This window comes from Peromyscus maniculatus, chromosome 4 (genome assembly GCF_049852395.1).
Source record: "Peromyscus maniculatus bairdii isolate BWxNUB_F1_BW_parent chromosome 4, HU_Pman_BW_mat_3.1, whole genome shotgun sequence".
Taxonomy (NCBI): domain Eukaryota; kingdom Metazoa; phylum Chordata; class Mammalia; order Rodentia; family Cricetidae; genus Peromyscus; species Peromyscus maniculatus.
The window spans coordinates 68796646-68819823 of NC_134855.1; the positions used below are offsets into that span (position 1 = coordinate 68796646).

Sequence of the window (23178 nt, forward strand, 5' to 3'; positions counted from 1 at the left end):
CCAGCATCTCTTCCTGTGTGCACTGTAGTACTGAACCATACCTATTCCCTATTTAAAAAACAAACAAATTCTTTTGTTTATTTGAGGGAGACATGCACGTGCCATGGGATGCTCCGAGGTCAGAGAATGACTTGTGGGAGTCTTGTCTATCCTCTGCTTCATGGGTCCCAGGGATTGAACTCAAGTCATCAGCTTTGGTAGTAGCTTCCTTTACTGACTAAGCCACCTTGCCAGTCCATCAGACAATTTTGAGATGATTCTAGGTTTTGGTTGTTGTTATTATTTTCTTATAAGGATGAAGAATCCTTATATAATATTTTTGATCAATCTCTAAGAATGCAGAAGGTTAGCTGGGTGGTGGTGGCGGCGGCGGCGGCGGCGCACACCTATAGTCCCAGCACTTGGGAGGCAGAGGCAGGCAGATTTCTGTGAGTTCAAGGCCAGCCTGTTCTACAGTGCGAGTTCCAGGACAGGCTTCAAAGCTACACCGAGAAATCCTGTCTTGAAAAAAAAGAAAAAAAAAAAAAAAGAAAAGAAAAGCATGGTCAACCAAGAGAATTTCATTGTTGGGATGGACAAATGATGACTTGTTCATTCTGGGGGGAAAAATGAGAACCAGGTATTAGGAAATACAAAAGGAGCAAAACCTATGGTACAGTTAAGCAGCATAGTTTATGAGACACAAAGGGAAGCTAAACCCAGGTCTTGGAGGAAGAAACTAAGGAGTTTCTGATAAGGGCTGCCTCTCCTGTGTAACTTTAGCTCTTATAACCCAGAATGACAGACTTCCAAAGTACTCTATCATCTATTCACTTGTGCATATATTCAGCTAACTGGTGAGTCAGGTGTGTTCAGGGTGGTAAGGCCATTTATTCAGTTAACAGATACTTACTAGACACTACTGTTTACCAGGTACTCTTCAAGTATCAGCATCGAGTTCTCATTTGAATGGGAGAAAGACAGTAAACAAAAATATCTAGAATGCTAGATGGTGAGAAGTTCTATGGAGAAAAAGGATGAACATAAAAAGATGTAGGGTGTGTTGGGATGGTTTCAATTTAAAATAGGGTGATTAGAGGAAATTTGATAGGGTAACATTTGAGCAGTGTCCTTAGGGAAGTTTAGGAACAAACTGTCAACATTGGGAGCAAGAGCTTCACAAGGAAATGGACAAATTCAGCATACCTAAAATCTCTCCCATCTCAGGAGGAGATGATGTTGGAGAGTTGACAGGGATGTTACATAGGCTGTAAGCCTTTTAAAGGATTTTACCTGTTTGTCTGATAAACTGTCAGATTGGAATGATTGTATAGATATCAAAGATCTGACATTATTACTGTTATTTTGGGTGGTGCTGGGGATTGAACCTAAAGCCTCCTACGTGTTAAGCAAATATTTTCTCATAGTCCTAAAGATCTTGTTTAAAAAGATTATTTGGCCGGGCGGTGGTGGCACACGCCTTTAATCCCAGCACTCGGGAGGCAGAGCCAGGCGGATCTCTGTGAGTTCGAGGCCAGCCTGGTCTCCAAAGCGAGTTCCAGGAAAGGCGCAAAGCTACACAGAGAAACCCTGTCTCGAAAAACCAAAAAAAAAAAAAAAAAAGGAAGATTATTTGGCTGCTGGTGAAGAGACCAGGGAGTGAGGTAATTTAAATCATGCTAGCTTACACATCTATAGATTATTTTGTGTTTTAAAACTGGTGAAAGCCTGTAAGCAAGAGCCACCAACTGTCAGAAGAAGAAAGGCTTAAGGGCACTGTTATAGGGCACTTGCTCAGCGTGTGCAAAGCCTTGACTTTAATCCCCAATACTGGAGTGAGGAGAAGACAAAAGGAAAAGGGGAAAAAAAGAAGTTTTGAATGTGTGTAGGAAGGGCTGCTGAATGGATGAATGAAAGAATCAATCATCTTCAACAGTGCTCCCCCACAATCCCCAAATCAGAAGATGTATTATTATAATTATGCAGAAGGGAGAACCTGGAAAATTTATACAGAACAAAGCTTCATAAGTGGAAATGCCTGGGTTCTGTTGCTTAAAGAACTAATGTAGATTTATTTGTTTAAAAAAATTGAAACATTTCAGAAATGTGCAATTATAGAAAGTGAAGTTCTCTGTGAAGCCAGTGCTGAAAGATAACCACTACGAACAATTTGTATGTAACTCCAATTGTCCTCTATGGAGACGAAAACAGTTCTTTTCTCCATTTGTGAAAATGAGATCATGCGTGGTCTGTTCTTCAGTTTACTTACTTCTCATACTGTCATGGGCATGTTTCCATGTTCGATATGTTTAAACGTGGCATAGTATTCTACCCATAGTTAGTTGTCCCTTGATGATGGGATCTGGATGGTTTCTGTTTCTATATTATACTGCTGGAGCATTTTTGTATGTTCATGCATATATTTCCAGAAGATAAACTGCTAGAGTGGAATAGCCAGGGCCAGTAAGTCTGACTGTTAATGGAAAATCATAGAGTGTTCATTATTACTAATTTAGGATGGCATAAAATATTCCCTATTTCCTGTTTTATTGAACAGGAAATAGGGAATATTTCAAAGATCAGTACTCCTAATTCTTTTTTTTTTTTTTTTTTTTTTGGTTTTGCATAGTAGTAAATTCTCCCATCATTGGATTTTCAGGAACTTCTTCTTTTTTTTTTTTTTTTTTTTTGGTTGGTTTGTTTGTTTGTTTTTCGAGACAGGGTTTCTCTGTGTAGCTTTGCGCCTTTCCTGGAACTCACTTGGTAGCCCAGGCTGGCCTCGAACTCACAGAGATCCTCCTGGCTCTGCCTCCCGAGTGCTGGGATTAAAGGCGTGCGCCACCACCGCCCGGCTTTCAGGAACTTCTTATGTTGAGAAAGACCTATATTGTTCCTAAATACAGTTGTTATATACTTTCCTTACTCACATGTTCATATGAGAAAATCCTAGCATCTCTGACATTCAGACCACACAGTCGTTGTGTCTTATGAAATGGCTGGAACATCCAGGCAGCTGTTTGCTAATTATCAGACAGTGGACTTAGATATTTGAGGTCAACCAGATTAGTTAGGCAACCCATTGCTCTTTGGTAATGTGAGTGTAAAAATAGGTGGATCAAAGGTATGGTTTGATGTTACTCTTTCTCACCTTTTCTGTTCACCTGTTTTGAGGTTTGTTTGTTCAGTGTTTTGAGAAAAAAACCTAGCCAGGCTGTCCTCCTGACTTACTCCCCAAGTTTTAGGTTTACAGATTCATGCTGGTGTGAACAGTTTACTTTTTGGGGACGAATGCTGGCAATTGATCCTGCGGTTCTGCTTGCAAAGCAGATGCTCGACTATTAAACTGTATTTCTACCTCCCAACCAGTCTGAATTCCAGGTGTGAGCTTTACCCTTCTTTTACATAAGGGGTTGGCAGAGTTTTTGTAAAGGACAAGATAAACATTGACAAGGTAAATATTTTGAGATTTGTAGGTGGTAGATTTCTATTTTTTTTGTGTGTGTGTGTGTGCGTGTGCGTGTGCGTGTGCGTGTGCGTGTGTGTGTGTGTGTGTGTGTGTGTGTGTTGCTAGGCATATGCGTGCACACACTCTGACCTACCTGTGGAGTTCAGAGGTGTCAAATCCCCTGAAATAGGAGTTACACATGGTTGTGAGCTGCCTGATGAAGGTATGGGAGGGAACTGAACTTTTTACAAAGCAGTAATGCCCTAGCCATTGAGCTATCTCTCTAGCCCTTTTGCTCCTTCTGAATGATGTTTCTGTGAACAGATTCATAGATTCTGTGAATCTGTTCAGTGCTTCAGTGAGTGAGTCTGTTAAATTAATCTGGAGATGACAAACAGTCTTTGAGGTAGGTTTGACCGTTACGATGTTTCTAAAATTTTCAATTTCCCACATAAATCTAGATTTCTGAATTTTGTTGAAAAAAACCCATAAAATATAATAGTACTAATATCCATTACCACTTAATAATCAGCAGGAGTTGACTAGTTATTGCTCAAACCAAGGGATAAATTCTTTATATTTTTTGAGTTAGAGTCTTGACTATAGAGTCGAGGCTGGCTTTGGACTCCCTGTATAGACTGGCAGGGCCTCAGACTCGTGGTGACCCTCTACCCTCTGTTTCAGCAGTAATAGTATTGCAGGCATGCCTACCCTGGCGTTCCTCCCTCCCTCCCTAAACTTGAAATTACAGGGATGGTGGAGAAAAGCAGGAGATTTTTGTTTTTCTTCTCTCTCTCTTTCTCTTATTTGAGAAGGTTTCATGTAGCTCAGGCTAGTCTCAGACTCCTGTGTAGCTGAGGATGACTTTGATTTTCTTGTCTATGCCTCCCAATGCTAGATTTACAAATGGGCACTACTATACCTGGTTTGGCATGAGCTTTCTTGCCTTAGTCCACACTAGACTGACTTCATGGTTCCTACTTGTCAATTTTATATGGAGATCATTGCCACGTTTTGATGATTAAGGGTACAGTTTTCTATGTATTTCTCCATGCAGTTCTGCCAAAGGGAGATACTAGACATTAGTACCCTTGCCCCTACAATCTGTACTACCTAATTGAGCCACAGAGGCTTCCCTGCTGGCTGTGGGTTGACATATTGACAACCCTCTCACCGAAGAAGCTGCCTGATTTTTTAATAGCAACAATTAACAAACTCCTCCTGTTTCTAGAGGGGAAAGAAGGGGGGTTCCAAGATGATTTGCTGGATGGGGCTCATTTGAGTGGGCAGATCTCCATTTTGTGTAGTTACATAGAATGAGAGCTTCTTTCTTTTGTACTGTGTGAGTGAACTACACAAAATCTTCTTTTGGGGTTGGGGATTTAGCTCAGTGGTAAAGCGCTTGCCTACCTACCAAGCGCAAGGCCCTGGGTTCGGTCCTCAGCTCCAGAAGAAAAAAAAAAACCAACTTCTCTCTTTATGAACAGTTCACCCTCGACAGGGATGGGCACATGATTTGGTTGTGACCTGCCAGGAAATTAAAATCAAGTGAGAGCAAAAGTGGAAAATTGTATTAATAAAAGACCCCAAGGCTGAAGTGATGACCTTGTCATTGAGAGTTGAGCTTGTTGACTTGTGTCCTTTTGCTTTGCTGCATCAGAGGGTGTGAGCATAAATATTTCTGCCTCTTTCCTTTTTCTCCTCTACATGTTCACATAGTTATCCCAGCTTCTGTAGCTGCCTTCTCTGCTGTTCTTTTTATTCACTTTGCCTGGTAAGGTGGCTTGTTATCATTTTCTCTTTGTCCTGGTGGCAGATAGACACCCCCACCTATATGTAACATAGATTACACTCAACAAATTTTCAAGTGTATAGTACAGTATTAACTATATGCACATTGCTATATAGTATATCTTTGATTGATTGAGATAGTACTGGGGATTAGAACCAATGCAATGCATATGCTCTGGGCTCTTAACACTAAGCTATACCCCTAACCCTTGTTTTACTTTTTTAAAAAAAAGATTTTATTTTATGTGTGTGGGTATTTTGCCTATTTTGCCTCCATTTATGTCTGTACATATTATGTATGTTTTGCCTGAGGTATCTAGAATCCCCTGAAACTGGAGTTATAGATAGTGGTTAGCCACCATGTGTGTGCTTGGAATTGAACCTGGGTCCTTTGGATGAGCAGCCAGTGCCTTAACTAACCACTGAGCCATCTCTCCAGCTCTTACTTTTCATTAAATTTTTTTTTTTTTTTTTTTTCAAGATAGGGTTTCTCTGTATAGCCCTGTCCTGGAACTCTGTAGACCAGTCTGGCCTCAAACTCAGAGATCTGCCTCCCTTTGCCTCTTGAGTGCTGGGATTAAAGGCGTGAGTCACCACCACTTAGCTATTAAATTTTTTTTGAAACAACTCTTATTTATTTATTTTGGTTTGGAGGTTTCACTGTGTAGCTTTGGCTGCTGTCCTGGAACATGCTTTGTAGACCAGGCTGACCTCAAACTTAGAGATCCACCTACTCCGCCTTCCAAGTGCTGGGAGTAAAGGCATGAGTTACCACTGCCTGGCTATTAAAATGTCTTACATTACACTTATTTATTTTGATAGGTGGGGTCCTTAAGGGTGCCATAGTGTTATATACTTGGAGGTTAGAGGACAACTTTTGGGAATCAGTTCCTTGTTCCATCAAGTGGGTCTCAGGGATCTAACTCAGGTTGTTGGGCTCAGCACCTTTACCTGCTGAGCCATCTCATTGGCCCTACCTAGCCTTTTATTTTGAAGCAGTGTCTCTTGAAGTTGCCCAGGCTGTCCTTGAACTTGTGGTCTTCCTTTACCCTCCTGAATAGCTCAGATCACAAGCCTGAACCACTAGGACTGACCTGTACAATAATCTTGAGAAATGTTCCATCTTGCATGATTGAAATTCTATATTTAATGAACCCATGACAACTACTATTCTCTTTGTTTTGTGAGTCTCATTAGGCTATACACACATATACATTGTTTTTTTCAGTGGTGGAGGTTGAACTTAGGGAGGGATTCATATATGCTAGCCAAGTACTCTATCACTGAGTTACACCCCTACTCCAAGATGCCTGTTTTTAAGTCAGGGTCTTACTTTGTAGCCTAAACTAGCCTTGAATTCCTTATCCTCTTTGCTTAGCCTCTGTAGCTGGGATTGTAGATGTGTATCACCATACCTAGTATCTAATATAATTCTTGTAAGTATAGTAATTGTCTTTTGTGTTTGGCTCATTTCACTTAACATCGTATCTTCAAGTTTATCTGTGTTGTGTTATACCATGTGTTGAGAATGATCTTAATTTCTGTTTGGTTTTTTTTGTATGTGTGTGTGTCTATGGAAGCCAGAAGTTGATTTCAGGTGTCAGTTGTTCTCCACCTTATTTTTTGAGATGGAGTCTCTCAACTGAACCCGGAGCTTGATTCAGCTAGACTGGCTAGCCATTGAGCCCCAGGGATCTTCCTGTCTGGACCACTTTAGTTCAGGGGTTAAAAATGTACACTGTCATGTACAGCTTTTTTTAAATAAGGACTCTGGTGAATCAAACTCAGGTCTCCATGCTTGTGTGGCAAGTATTTTACCCCTTGAACTGTCTCCCTAACCACCCCCCCCCTTTTTAAAAATTTAAAATTTTTTTTTTTTTTTTAGTTTTTATTTTTATGTGTGTTAGTGTTTTTGCCTGCATGTATGTCTATGTGAGGGTTTCAGATCCTCTGGAATTAGAATTACAGACAGTTGTAAGCTGTCATGTGGGTGTTGGGAAGTGAACTCGGGTCCTCTGACAAAGCAGTCAGTGCTCTTAACCACTGAGCTATCTCTCCAGCCCCTATCCACTCCCCTTTTTAATTTTTTCTCCTCCCCCCCCCCCCCCCCCCGATGGTTTCTCTGTGTAGTTTTGGTGCCTGTCCTGGATCTTGCTCTGTAGACCGGGCTGGCCTCGAACTCACAGAGATCCACCTGCCTCTGCCTCCCGATTGCCGGGATTAAAGGTGTGGACCACCACCGCCCAGCCTTTATTTTTCTTAATTTTTAAAATCTGTTATATGAATTTGCCATTTATTTTTTGGATTATAATTGCATTTCTCCCTTCCCTTTCCTCTTTCCAAACCTTCTCATGTCACCTTCCCCACTCTCCTTTAAATTCTTGGCATCTTTTTTTTTACTAATTGTTATTTCATGTATGTGTGTGTATTTATTTATTTATTTTCCCCCTAAATATAACTCAGTCCACCGGGCGTGGTGGCACATGTCTTTGATCCCAGCACTTGGGAGGCACTTGTATGTTTTCGGGGCTGATCATTTGGCACTGGACAACCAATTGGTGTGCTCTTCTTGAGGAAGACCACCTCTCCTCCCTACTGTCCTCAGTTGCTTATAGCTCTTTCTGTAGGGTTGTCAGGATCCCAAATACAGAGTAGGGCAGTGATTCTCAACCTTCCTAATGCTGTGACTCTTTATTACAGTTCTTCATGTGTGGTGACCCCTACCTATAAAATTATTTCATTGCTACTTCATCATTGTAATTTTGCTACTGTTAGGAATCATAATGTAAATATCTTTCTGATGGTCTTAGGTGACCCCTGTGAAAGGGTCATTCAATCCCTACCCCCCAAAGGGGTTGCAACCCACAGTTTGAGTGGGTTGCACCCACCACTGGACTAGAGTGAGGATCACTGAACTATTTTGTTTTTTCCAATGTGGGAATGTTGAATAAATCTCCTTCCCCTGCTTTTTGCTGTTATTTATTTATTGAAGATGATTGAACCTGGCTTGTTTTGTGTGTGTGTGTGTGGGGGGGGTGTTGATGTTAGGGCATAGGCTCTGACTTTAATTCTGGTAACAATACCATTTGTACATTTTTGTTTTTGTTGCTTATGCTTTTAATGTTGTATATAACAAAGTATCACCTCTTCCAGTGTCATAAAGTTTTTCTTTTAGGAATTTCATAGTTTCAATTGTTCTGTTAGTCTAATCCATTTTGAGTTACTTTTGAAGGTGATGTAAGGTCAGTACTCATTTTTGCTGATTGGCGTTCAGATGTGCAGTTTTTCTAATACTGTTGTGTAGTCATGGCAACCTTGTCCAGGTCATTTTACCTTTTTATACCTAATCATTTATTTTTGTTCTCGCCATTCTCTTCTCTTGGTCTATATGTGTCTTTACATAAGTTCTGTACTGCCTTGATTATGGTAGCTTTGCAATATGTTTTGAAATCAAGAAATGTGAGACCTCTAGCTTCGTTCTCCTTTCTCAATATTATTTTGACAGTTTAGCATACTTGAGATTCCATAGAATTTTAAGACTTTTTTTTCTCTGTTTCTAAAAGAAAGAATATGCAGTTGTGATTTTGATAGGATTGCATTGAATCTTGATTATCTAGGGTGTTATTCACCAGCAGCTTTGAGGGTTTGATAGGCACCATTGAATGGGTTCCTCATTCACTGTCTCAGAACAAGGATTTGGATAGAAACAGGTGAATGAGTAGTAACGAAAGGAAAGATAGTTTTTTAGAGAACAATACACTTAACCACTGGAGCAGGAAGAAAGTTTGTAGCTCAAATAACCTGCCTGTACAAAATTAGGGAGTTCGTATCACATGGAGGGCTTTCTCACGCATGACTTGCTTACATGTAGTTCTGCAAACTGCTGTATGCATCTCAAGTCTTCACCAAGCAGTGTGCATTTTCTATACACTGAGTCCTAGGTCCATTTTCAGATACTTTGAAGTGCTTCCTATTGGCTAGTGGCTGTAGTCAGCTTTCCTCTTGGCCAGCAGTTTTTCTGGGATTAGAGATATTCATGTGGTACCACACTTGTTTGTTTTAATGTATTTCTGGAGGATTCCAGAAGATCTTGAGTAAAAGGTCAGTCTGAACTACCTAGGGAAACTTGTGTCTCAAAAAGTTTTTTTTTTCCTCATATTTTAGATTTGAGACTTTTTTTGGGTGGTGGTGATGGTTCAAGACAGGGTTTCTCTATGTAGCTCTAGCTATACTGGAAATCCCCCTGTAGACCAGGCTGACCTTGAACTCAGAAATCTGCCTGTCTCTGCTTCTTAAGTTCTGGGATGAGAGGTGTGTGTCACATTCCTGGCTCAGATGTGAGATTCTTTAACCCATAAAGTCTATGTAAATATTCCTAAATCTGAAAACCTCCAAAAATTAGAAACATTTCTGACCCTAAGCATTTTAGGTAAAGGGATACTGCAGACTGTACTGATATGTAACCAGTGGTAAGAACTTGGTATTTATGGTGTGTATTGTTGGTTGGATAGACTGCCCTTACAGAGTTTTATTTAGATGTGGTCTATGTGGTTCTCAGGGTTCATGAACCTATGTTTAAGCTTTTATATCTTGAAAATACCTTTCTGACAAGACACCTTTTAGACATGATGGTTTAAATGGGCAGTGTATTTTATATTCCTGGCATATAGTAGTTGTAGTTCAAGGAAGAAAAAAAAAACGGTCTGAATTTTGAACTACATAGTGACTGTTTGCTTAATATTGTTTGTTTCATTCTTTATTTTATGTTGGAAATCAAACCCAGGGCCCTGTTCATGCTAGACTCAACTATACTCTATCACTAAGCTACATTCTCAGCCTTCATGTATGTGTTCCTAGTTCATAAAAAACAAACAAACCATTAAATGTGGAAACAGAATAAATTCAAGGTCGCATAGCATAAGAGATGGTGACATAGGATGCAGCTTAAGCTGCAATCTGCCTGCTTCTGAAACTCAGGTACCAGATTGCGTCCGTTTTTGTTATATAGAGTTTCTGTTGCTAGACCATTAAAGTATGTCAGGGAGGTTTACCAGCAGCAGCACTCTTGCCATTTGGGTTAGATAACCCTTCATTGTGGGAGGCTGTCTCATGCCTTGAAGGGTGTTTAGTAGTATTCCTGCTGTTACATAAGTAACACTCCCCCAAACCAGTCGCAACTACCAAAAATGTCTTCAGAATTCGTCAAGTGTCCCCTGGGGAACCCTCCTCCAGAAAACACTGATGAAGTATCTCATGATTTGTTGTCTGTTGATCTGTCTGCTGTTTTGATGAGGCATCTTGAGAGGAACTGGCAGTGGCTTCAAGGTATCTTCTTATGCAGTTACAAAAGCCCTGGTTTTGGTGGTCTCGAGTCATGCCTTTCATTGCTCCTCCTCCCTTTTTTGTCTTTTTTCTTTTGTTTGTGATTTTCTTAAATAAAATGCAGCTGGATAAAGTGGTATTTATAAGGATTTTTTTTACGCAGGTATCCATTCAGTAGACATTCAGATCACTTCAATTATAGCCATTAGTGCTAGTAAAAAGAAAGCAATTTACATGTTCTAATTATAGTGGGGGCTACAAACTTTTTAGCAAGCTAGAAATGAAATGGCTTGCAGACTCCACAGAGTTAATCTTCATCAGGGTAGTGTGATTGATATACCGGAGGACGGTAATAATGCAGTTCTTTTGGGGAACAGAGGAGGAGAGTGGAAATGGCAGTTTTTCTACTCCTTGTACTTTTTGTGTCACTTATGACAATTTCATGTTGTCTAGACAGAGGGAAATGGTAAAGAAATCATGTCAGTGGATTCTCAGATGCTGAGTCCAGAAAGCTCAAGAGAGTAGCTAGTCAAGAACAGGGTGGAAGGGGGAGTGGTACATCCCCAGAGGCAAGTCAGTAAAGTCAAATGTCACCAAGAGAAGCAGTCAGAAATAACCTCAGATAGAAGAAAGTGATTGTACTCCCAACTCTGTGAGCTCAAGGACTAACCATGGACCGTTGAGACCCAGCTGGAGTCTTTGCCCTCATGTCTGTTTCTGTAGACTTCAAAACTCACTGCATGAAGATCTGAGCTGGGAAAGCTGCTTCTGTGACAGTCAAGTCTAGCTCTCTCTGCTTCCGTTTTATTTTTTTTACATTTTCCTGTAAGGCTCCATTGACTTCCTCTCCTTGCCTTTTTGGTTTGGGCCTTAAGATTTTTCTTCCCTGTTATATAGTGTTTTTAGTATGTGAAGGTTAAGTCAAAGTCTTTTACTTTAAAAAGCAGTTTTATCATTGTATTTTATGTATATGGATGTTTTGCCTGCATGTATGTCTGTGCACCTTGCGAATACCTGGTGCTCATGGAGGCCAGAAGAGGCCTCCTAGATTCCCTGGAACTGGAGTTACAGGTGGTTATAAACCACCATGTGGGCGCTGAGAATGAAATCCAGGTCCTCTAGAAGAAGAATTTGAAGTGTTCTTAACTGCTGAGCAACCTCTCCAGCCCTGGCTGTTTGTTACTTTTTAATGACTGGCCTTAGTCAAAAATTTTTAAATATTCAGTTTAGGAATAGAGATGTTAAAAACCAGCTTAGAAGATATTTACAAGTTTCTTGATATTGGTTCTATCAACAAATTCTTTGTAGAACTAATGGACTTTGAGGTAGATTTCTAGAATTTGTCTGTTACTCTGAATAAAGTTAACCCAGAAGTCAGAATTGTGGAATTCTGTAAATCATTTTATGATTTTATGGGAATGAGTTAGCCTACATTGCCTCCTCCTCCCTCCATGTTTATGTTGTCTGGTAGTTAAGGTACATTTCAGCTACAGCTTTTGGGATATGCATGTAAATCTAGCTGTGTGTCAGGTGTTTTGTTTTGTTTTGTTTATAGATCTGCTCTTATGCAACATCTAGTGAAAAAGTTTCAGATCTCAGTTCCTGATTTTAAAACAGGTCTGGCTGGGGTCTGTGAACAGACCTCCCCAGTTTCCCAGAGACATTGTGTAGGTCAGTTTGTGTTTTTGAGTTACATGTAGAGAAAAGTGATTTTTTTTTTTATTATACATTGAAGTTTGACAACTATATTATAATGTGTGGAGGATTTGTAACAACTGAGTCACTCATTTGTTTTGGTTAACAAAGAGCAGAGGGTCAGATGTTCCCAAAGGGGTCTGGCTGACTTTTCAGGCAAGACTTTATCTAGATCATTATTATGTATTAGGTACTGTCTTAGTTTGGGTTTCTATTGTTGTGAAGAGACACCATGACCACAGCAACTCTTACAAAGAAAGCATTTAGTTGAGGGTGGCTAGCGTACAGTTTCAGAGGTTCAGTCCATTTATGATCAGTGGCAAGGAGCATGACAGCACGCAGGCAGATGTCGTGCTGGAGCTTAGAGTCCTACATCTCAACTCAGAGGCAACAGGAAGTCGTCTGACTGTCACACTGAGCGAAGCTTGAGAAAAAGACCTCAAAGCCCGTCCCACAGTGACACACTTCCAAGAGAAGGTGTGGCCTGGATTAAAGGTGTGCCCTTCAGCCTCAAGATCTGGATTAAAGGTTTATGTCATCCAGTCTCTTCCAACAAAACTCTACTTCTTCCAACAGAGTCACACCTCCTAATAGTGCCATTCCCTGTGATCTTATGGGGGCCAAATACATTCAAACTACCACAGGTACAAATTTGGTTTCCATTCTTTTGGCTTTTGGTGCTTTGTGCACCTTGTGCTCTGATGTTTCACTATTGGTTGCTCACTGCCCAGAGGTATTGGAGAATATATTAATGTTGGTAAAGATATTTTTGTGCCCTTCTGGTGCAAGACATTGTTTTGAGTCTCCTGGATTGTTTATGCTTGGTCTCAGTAAAATAAAGCTGATCCATACTGCAGACATTATGAGCTCTTTCTCTAGTATGTCTGGTTGCCTCCCTACCCCTCCCCATCCCCATTACCCTTTTAACTGTGAACCTGTTTTGGTCCACCTCACAGCAATGTCAGAAATTGTCAGATTCTGTTGGCAACTGCACCTTGTAACTATGTGCACCCTTAGAACTATGGGGCCCTGCAATGATAAGATGAATACCTATCATTGGATAACTTAAATGATAATTGCTAGTGTGTGAAATAGGGAGGCTTTGATGCCTCTGCTTTAAATCAGAGATGTCAACTTGGAAATCATAATAGAGGTGTCATTTCAGAACACACAATTATTTTTTTATTTTTTAACAAAGAGTAAGGACTTGTCATCTCCCATCCTGGGCATGCGCTGAGACAGAGATCTGAAGCTTGCAGAACAAGATTAAGAAATGAAGCAAGCAGCATTACATCTGAGTTTCTTTGACCCACTGCCCTTTTACCCGCTCCAACATTGCCCTCTTTCCTTATGAGGTCTCTTGAGAACATAGTCTAGGAGCATCAATGGTCATTTCCAAAGCAAGAAGCCATCCTCTGACTTTATGGTTTAATGAGCCTCCAAGGGACCAGGCTTATTTAGTAGGACAACTATGTCAGCACTATAACCTGAGCAGCTTAAGTGACCAAAAGGATAAAGGGTGATGTAAGCAGTTTCTGAAAACCTCCTTCCTTCAGGAATTTTTTAGTGTGTGTTTTTCGACATCTTACATCTTGTCTGAGACTCATGGGGTCAGTAAAGAACAATCAGATATGCTTCCTTTCTTATTTTTCCCAGTATAGTTAGACTGCCTGCTGATTCATAGGCTTGGATATTTATTTGTCTCCCATTACATCTTAATTAGGATGTGAATTTTGATGGAGATAAAAAGATGACTTGGAACCAATACTAGCTTTTATGTAGCTTGTAAGTCTAAAAGCAGATACAGACATGTTTATAAATAACTGCAGGGAGAAGGCCTTTCTTTCTTTTCTTTTCTTTTTTTTTTTTGACTGTCTATGTATCCCTTGCTGGCCTGGAGCTTATGATGTAGACCAGGCTGGTCTTGAATTCACAGAAATCTACTTGTCTCCACTTTTCTTTCCCTAGTTGCTGGAATGAAAAGTGTGCACCACCATGGCCAGCCCCAGGAGATCTTGGTATCTTTTTTGGGGGGCAAGGGGTTCAAGATAGGGTTTCTCTGTGTAGCTTTGGCTGTCCTGGAACTCACCCTGTGGAACAGGCTGGCCTCGAACTCACAGCACTTGGGAGACTGCCTCTGCCTCCCAAGTGCTGGGATTAAAGATGTGCACCACCACCGCCCTGCTGAGATCTTGGTATCTTAAGAAAGATGCCACAATATTGGTGGAGTTTTGAAGGATTTTTATGGGCAGCCTCAAGGGAGAAGAATGTTCAAGAGAGAACAAATGGCCACCATAGTAGAATAACAAGGGTGTGTATAGTTTATATAGAACAGGGGTTCTCAAAGTATGGTAGGGAACCCCAGCAGTTCAGTGGTTCTTGTGAATGTTGTGATTCTTTTACAGCCGTGAGGTGGGGTTTCCTAGACCACATGACATGATGTGATGATATTCTAAACTGATCACTATTCAAGTGTATGTGTTCTTCCCATTGGTAATTCAAATAAGGTTGACTGTCAGTAGAGCCCACATAAAAGTTTAGTGGCCCCATGGTTTTGAAGGAGTTCTGATATCAAAAGTGTGAAAACTTCTGAATAGACTATCTAAAAGGAAAGAAATGTCACTGAAAACTTTCTATGCCAAGTTACGGTATTTAAATTTGATTTTCTAGGCATAAAGAGGCTGTTGGTTTGCATTTAGCTCCTGAATTTAAACAGTAGATGTCACACAGATAAGGCAATAGAATTATCCCTTAAGGCATGGGGCTCCAGTGGCACCTTAGCTCCTGATATGAGCTCTTCTGTCTGCAGAGGCTGCATAGGGTATAATTGTTTAATAAAGAATAAACCAACAACCAAGTTTCACTTTAAATTTAATAGATACTGGGATTTGGGAAGCAGAAAGTCTAGGTAACAGTCGAGTAAAAATACACAAGCCAGTGACAACACCTCTTTACTAAACAATTATCCCCTAAGGATCCTTGTTGTCAATTACAGAGGAAACCAACATCCTAAAACAACAAACATATTCAGACCTTCTCCAACCAGTGCAAACATCAAGTGTCAGAGCTAGTTCTTCTGTTCTCTTTTCTCTGTCTCATCCTCAAGTTCTCCAGTCAAAATCCTCTTTCTCCCTCTCAGTTCTCATCTCTCCCAGTTCTCTAGGGTATTCAGTTATAAACCCAAGCCATAGCGATCCTTGGGCTGAGCAAGGTCACCAGGCTTGAATTTTCACAGTGTCATAAAGGCAGGTAAGAATTTTCCTCAGGCAGTGGCCATCAGGCTTTCTATTACAACCCAGTATGGGAGTGGTAAAAGAGGAAGTCAGCTGAGTGCTAATGACCAGTTAGTATATCAAAAAGGGGATCTATGTGCTCATGTGCTCAGTCTATATCCCTAGAAGTGGTTAGGTAAGAAGTTAGGGATCTGTTAGTAAGGTTGTATAAGAAAGGAGGGTATCACCCTAAATTGCACAAGAAATAAAGCTATTTGCCTGACCTAGGAGACAGGTGTTGTTTCGTTCGGCCTTGGATGCTTGATAGGCATTTTAGATAAATACACTGTCAGGAATTCTTGAAAGCACGCAAAATCATTTTAGGAACCAGCGTGTGTGTGTGTGTGTGTGTGTGTGTGTGTGTGTGTGTGTGTGTGTGTGTGTGTGTGTTTTAGCATATATATATGCTAAAATATCACCAAGACTTCTTAAGCCATTGCTTGACCTTTGGAGAAGTCCTTGACTTTTCTAAGTAGTAGCTTTTGTGATAGTAGCTGAATTCCATTATGTTTTCCTGTGGCTTGCAGCATTTTGGATAATCTGTCTCATACTCCTTGACATATTTTTCTCCAGAGTTTTCTTCTACTGTTTTGTGTTCCTAGTCATCAAAACATATAATGAAACAGAGAACGTCTTGAAAATATTCATAATATTCATTAGAGAGAACATTCATACAGAATGTTAGGAATTTTACAACTTGAATTGTGCACATGTTGACATGTGCCCTCTGCAAAGCTTAATAGTCTTTTAGTGAGGTGCTAGAAATCAAAGTAAGCAAGCCATAGCCTCTAGTCCTGCTTCCTTTCATTCCCACAGTCAGCATTACAACCCACACCATCCCCCACCCCCCCATCTTGCTGTGTTACCCAGGCTGGTCTCTAACTTTTGATCTTCCTGTAATAACCAAGGTGTAGCTAGAATTACTTTGCCAGGCTATCTTTTAAGGAATTTTATGTAAGCAAATATTTTGGAACAGAAGCAGGCAAGCCTTTTCTTCAAAGGGGTTGGTAGTAAATATTTTAGGCTTTCTTTTTCTCAGTATCATTTAACTCTGCCACGGTATCTACCTCCAAAACAGCTGCAGATTTTATGTATATATTGTATATATATATGATTAAATTAAATACACACACACACACGTATGTGATAAAATTTTATTTTTAAGAGCTCAGATCGGGGCCTAGAGTTTATCAAATGTGTTTTAGGACAGTAGGGCAAATTGATGTTTTAACAAAATCTTTTTTAAGCTGGACATGGTGATGTATGGCTTTAATCCTAGCACTTGAGAGGCAGAGACAGAGAGCTCTCTGTGAGTTTAGAGGACAGCCATGGTTACGTAGAGAGACCCTGTTCTGAAAAACAAAATAACAACAAAATAAAATCTTTTTTAGGGGATGGAGAGATGGCTCTGACAGAGGACCTGAGTTCTGTTTTCAACACCCATGTTGGGCAGCTCATGGAGCCTACCTAGCTCCAGGACATCAGATGTCCTCTTACAGTTTTGTGCCCACATTCCTTACAATGACATACATGCATACACATAATTAAAAAATAGAAATAGGGGTTGGAGAGATGGCTTAGCAGTTGAGAGCATTGGCCACGCTTTCAGAAGGACCCTGCTTCAAATACCAGCACCTACATTGTGACTAATGACCATCTGTAACTCCGGTTCCAGAAGATCTGGTTTGCTCTTCTGGCTTCTGCAGGCAACACACACACACACACACACACACACACACACACGCAGACAAAGCTCCCTTACACACAAAAAAGTAAAATCTTAAAAAAAATGAAAATAAACCTTTAAAAAGTTTTAAAGAATTATTTATTTTGAAAATGACTACTTTTTCTAAAATTTATAAAAATCTAAAAGACATACACATACATGTCACTTCACATATGTGGAGGTTAGAGGACAACTTGTGAGTCAGTGTTCTTCATCCACCGTGTGGGTCCTAGGGATTGAACTAGGTTGCCAGCCAGGCTTGATGCCAAGTGCCTTTACTACTAGCCAGCTTGTCTGTGCTACATCCTCAGACCCTTGGATCGTGCGTATTTTAACTGGTTGTTTTCCCTTTCAGACAGTTTCCTGTAGCCCATGTTGGACTTGAACTCATTATATAGCCACGATGGGTCTTGTGGCCCTGATCCTTCTAACTTCACCTTCCAAAATGCTGAAATTATTAAGTGTGCACCACTATGGTTATATCTTGTTGGGTTTTCTGTTTGTTTTGGGAGTTTGGGTTTCTTTCTTTTTTTTTTTTTCTTTTGGTTTTTTGAGGCAGAGTTTCTCTGTGTAGCTTTGGGGCCTGTCCTGGAACTCGCTCTGTAGACCAGGCTGGCCTCAAACTCAGAGATCCACCTGGCTCTGCTGGGATTAAAGGTGTGTGCCACCGCGCCCGGCTTGTTTTGGTTTTTTGAGACACTGACTCTCTCAAATTTTGGCTATAATTCTGACTGTCCTGGATGCTAGCTATGTAGATCAGGATGGCTCCAAACATGCATAGATACTCTTGCCTCTGCCTCCTGAGTGCTGAGATTAAAGGCATACACCACATTGCCTGGCTTTGGTTTTTGTTGTTTGTTTTTTTGGAGAAAGGGTCTCACTCTGAAGCCCAGGCTAGCCTTGAATTAAACAGCAGTCCTCCTGCCGGACCTTCTAAGTGCTGGGACCACAGGTCTGAACCACTGTGTCTGGCTTTTAATTAGTTTACTTATTTGATAGGGTCTCACACCCAGGCTGCTCATCGCAGTCTTCTTCCCTCAGCCTCGCTTGCAATGGTGGGGCATCACAGGTGCCAGCAACCATGCCTGGCTTTTATTTTATTTTAAAATAATTTCAATTGCAGAAAAATTGCAAAAATTGTACAAAGAAGTCTCAAATGCCCTTTACCCACATTTCCTAAATATTTGCATTTTGCCACATCCGTTTTGTCATTCTCTTTTGCTCTATCTATATGTGAATATGATTATTCTTTTTGGTTGATTATGGTTGTTATATTTTTATATTTGTGATTATTAAGTTTTTTAAAATACTGAATAATTCCAAATTAATTTGATAGTGGCCTTAGGCTTTTAAAAATATGCTGTTAATGGTGAAAGGCTTTTAAATAGTCCTTATGTACCTAACACACATGGCTACACATAAAGGATAAATTATACTATTTTCTTCCTGGTCTTCAGTGAGTCAAAGTAACACAGCCCTTGAACTTCACCCAGATGCTACTGGTATAAAGAACTAAGTAGACAAGCTGTTAGAGAAAAGAGGTTTGGTTTGTTTGTTTCTGTCAGTTTTGGTGGCTCTCTAAAAATATTTCTAAACTGAGATTATAGGTCAGAAAGAAATGGCAACTTCAAGTTTCAACAGATTTGGCTGAACCTTCCTTCAGCTCGTCCTGATTTCACATTATCAAATTGCATGGGAGATCATTAAGTCAAGTCAGATTTGTGTGCCAGAGCAGAAGGTGCACAGCTGCTCCCCAAGTCCATTTACTCATACCATTTTCCATTCCATCTCCCTGCAAACAGTTGGTACTAGGAGGGATCCTAAGCATGGTAGTGGTGGTTTCTACTTATCTCATAACTCCAGTTCATTCTTTATTCCACATCAACTGGAGAGGCCTATTTTTATTCCTTGCAGAGAATTTCTGTTTCATCAGTGATTTGTGTATGTGGAGAAACATTATTCATCTGGATTGGCTCTCTTGAGTTCATGTATTAGCAGTTAAACACACACACACACATTCTCTCTCTCTCTCTCTCTCTCTCTCTCTCTCTCTCTCTCTCTCTCTCTCTCTCACACACACACACACACACACACACACACACACACACACACACACACACGTAAAAACATTGGTTGTCCAGTCCCATTGCATTGTCTGAGGAACTGTTCGTGCACAAGGATTTTGGAGTGAGTAGGCATAAGGGATGTATGTTACAGGAGAACCCCCATCAAGGACTCCCCAGAGACAAAGCTTAACATTTTGATGCTATTCTGATTTCAAGAAGTCTTCCTGATTAAAATAGAAAGTTAGGGTGGGAGCTGGAATATGCAAGATATCAAATGGAGTCACTAAAATTGAGGTCATCTAATCCAGACTGTTCCAGTTCAGGAATCTTCTTTTAGCATCCCTGATAAACCTCTCATCTCTCTCTGAGGTCTGTCACTACCATGACATAGTTTGTAGTGGGCAATGTTTGTTTCCTAACTTACCAGGTTTATTTTCTACACAGAAGCTATGGAGCAGGTCACTCTGAAGGCTGTCCTCACCAAAGGGTGTCTGCCTTACTAAATGGCTATTTAGAGAGGCGAGCGAGCTCAGGGGTACTCAGCACCACATGCGGAGCACTTTAGTATTGCATTGAACAATCTTCCAGGGTTTGAAGGCAGACAGTTGCTCCTAGACCTTGATTTCATTCTTTAGTTCTTACCCTGGTCTCAGTGAATGATTTTATTAGTATTGTATAGATGACATAGGTTGATCAGTGGATTTTAAGTTAGAGTTCAGAACAGAAAGGTTTTGCTGGGCTTTGTGAAACATGTTGTAATCCCAGCATTTTGGGGAAATTTCTCATTCTAGACCAGCATGAACTACTACAGACCCTGTTTCAACAACAAAAATAAAATACGTGCTGTTGCAGAGGTAGATGACTATACTAACAAATAATATACTGTATATTTTTAAAAACTGGAAAAGAGTATTGACAGTTTTCAATGTAAATGATAAAATATTTGAGGAAAAACATGTTTTACCTGATTTAAACATGACACAGTGTATATATGCATTGAGATACCGCATAGTACCCTGCTAATCTGTACAATTTTATGTTTTTATGTGTCAGTCAAGAAATGAGATTTTAAAAAGAGGAAATAAATTACCTATGCAACAGGCTTCTCACAGACTGACTTTCCTTTATTGTGTAGTCTATGTATTAATACTTCACACTTTCTCCAACTACCACAAACATTTTGTATTTAAAAGACCTAGACATGCCGCCGCCATCATCATCATCATCATCATCATCATCTTCATCTTCATCATCATCATCATCATCATTATTTGTGATGGTAGGGAAAAAAGAAATATGCCAATTAATCTGTGTCACATAATATAAAATATATCCCAATTTATGACACATTGAAGTGTAAAAAAAGTATGTTTTCTGCTGTTGCTGGGCAGTGGTGGCGCACACCTTTAATCTCAGCACTTAGGAGGCAGAGGCAGGCGGATCTCTAAGTTCGAGGCCAGCCTGGGCTACAGAGTGAGTTCCAGGACAGGCACCAAAGCTACACAGAGAAACCCTGTCTCTAAAAACCAAAACCACCACCACCACCACCACCACCACCACCACCACCAACAACAACAACAACAACAACAACAACAACAACAACAACAAACCCCACAACATTTCTGCTGTTGCAAAACAGTGATATTGCCCGAGAGATGTATTTTATTACTTCTTCTTCATTGGGTATATGGTATTTTTTCCATTTGGGCGTGGGGGTTGTTTGAAGTCGGGTCATGCAGGCCTTGTGTCAGGTTGAAAACATCCTGTGGTGGTTGGTTGTCCCAGGTAGGAAGGGTAAAGCTCAGGTTATGGGACGACAGTTGTTTCTGCCTTGGCTGTGACTTGAAATGTCATCATGGGCCAGTTGCTGGGATAGTGACTGCCCATGACTATACCTAAAGCCAGCTGGTTTTAATAACACTGAATTGTCTTAACTCAATTGGAAAAGAAGGGTAGCTGCTGTTCTTATCCTGCAGATCTGTTTAAGGAAGAATCTGGCAGGGAGCCTGAGACCTGTTCCTGGGAGAGCCAGGCAAGATGCTGCTGGAGAGGAACAATGTGCACTTTCTTTCCGAGACCACTTCCTTTGAGATGTGTTCTCTGCTAGGAATGTGACTGGCTGCCAAGCACGTATGAGTTGGAAAGTAGTATGGTAGACCAGGAAGCCCTGAACCACTCCTGTCATCAGATATGTCTTATTTAAATAGCCTGTGTTGTATTTAAAGGGGGAAGTTCACTAAAACCTTACCATGAAATTTCATGCAAAAGTCTAGATTTCTGGTTTTACAAAAATTAGACAAGGTAGCAATACTGAGTCCAGCTTGTAGCTTGGTAATTGGCTGTAGCTGAGTGATAGGATTCTAATCCTCCTGTTTGCTAGTAGCCATTGCTCCCCATGATTACATGCAGTAGGCACTTGTTTCCACCTCTCCTCTGGAAGGTTGTGTAGTGCAGTACAACATGGAGATTCAAAGCATTTGGGAATTTAGATAGGTCTTCATGGGAATCCTTAATAGTTGTGTGTCATGGGCCTATCTACGTAAATATCTAGTCCCAGTGTTCTTGTGTATGTAGTATTTCTTAACATCTTGTGGGTATGCTTAGGCCTGGTTCCCAAAAAAACTGCCTAATAAAATGTGTGTTACTATCATCAGTTGAATTTATGATGGGGCTGGATGATAGAAGGAAAGGTTTTTGCCAGTTATTAAGCGAGTCCTGGGTATATACTCTTTCTCACAAAAAGGGTGTGGGTATAGCTTAAGGAGTGGAAGATGAGGGTATGTGGACTGATGGTGTACAGGAGCTGATCACCAGGATAAATGTGTGATGACCTCTGTGTATGCCTCATTTTCCTCTCATGTTGCTTCTAGCCTCCTGTTTGTCTGCTGGAGGTGCTGTAAAGAGATAGAAGATCATGTTTCTGATGCATGTGCGTGTGTTTCACCAAAGAGCAGTATTCAGCATAATAGCGTGGTCACATCCAGTATGGGAGTTCTGTAGCTCTTCGTTTATTAATGTTTCCATATAGTTAGATTGCTGGAAGGGTAAGACCCCAGATAATAGGTGCTAGCTGGCTGCAAAGGGGGATGTTATTTACCTCTCCCCCATTTCCCTTGATTGACCTCTGAGTTGGTAATTGACAGGGATTATTGCCATTTTTTTAATCTCTGCTAGGAGGCTGCTGGAGTCTTCCCTCATTTCATTATCCCGTTATGATGGAGCAGGATCCAGAGAGCACCCAATTTACCCAGACCCAGCGAGGTAAGGCCAAAGTGAGAAATGGCACTAGGAGGGGGGAGGGGCGGCCCTTGGGGGTGCCTCTCTGGTCCTGGTGCTCTTTTACTCTTCAGTTACAGTGTTAAGGCAGGTGTTTCAGGTGATTGGGAATTGTTGCAGGTAAGTGAACAGCATCACTTGTGACAGAGGATTATAACTGAGCTCTCGTCCTTTGGGACTCACCATCTGTCAGTAGGGCACTAAAGGGAGTACCTGTGGATTCCATAGATGTTCTTTCCAGCTGCTCAAGAGGCTGTTGCCCATCAGCCACAAAGACAACCAAAGTTTATTTATAGGGAAAATACTTAAATTTAGACTATCAAAAGGGGGGAAAATCAAGCCATTTTTTGAACACTATACAAAAGGAGAGATGAAGAATAATTGAATGAAATAAATTGTCATTTTACGGATGTGCTTGCTTTATACTGTTTTAGAAGACATTTGAAAGATTATAGAAGACTTTGTGTATGTGTGTGTTATATGCACATGTGTGTTTGTGGTGTGGGTACATGCAGAGGCCAGAGGAAGACTTCTGAGTTCTCCTTTATTGTTCTTCACATTATTATTATTGTTATTATTTTGAGACAGTATCTCTTAGTGAACTAG

General features: G+C 40.6%; 1 protein-coding gene across 15 annotated transcripts in view; it reads left to right on the forward strand.

The window, feature by feature from the left end:
- The window catches only part of Ambra1 (autophagy and beclin 1 regulator 1), a 213024-nt gene that overhangs the window by 64625 nt on the left and 125221 nt on the right, over window positions 1-23178 (forward strand). For 8 of the 15 annotated variants that reach the window (XM_016002829.3, XM_076570035.1, XM_016002835.3 and 5 more), the window contains one exon: window positions 22471-22557. The exons of the other annotated variants lie outside the window; for them this stretch is intronic. In XM_016002829.3, coding sequence (XP_015858315.1) covers window positions 22471-22557 — 87 coding nt within the window. The remainder of the gene's footprint in view (window positions 1-22470; window positions 22558-23178) is intronic. 15 annotated transcript variants of the gene reach the window in all.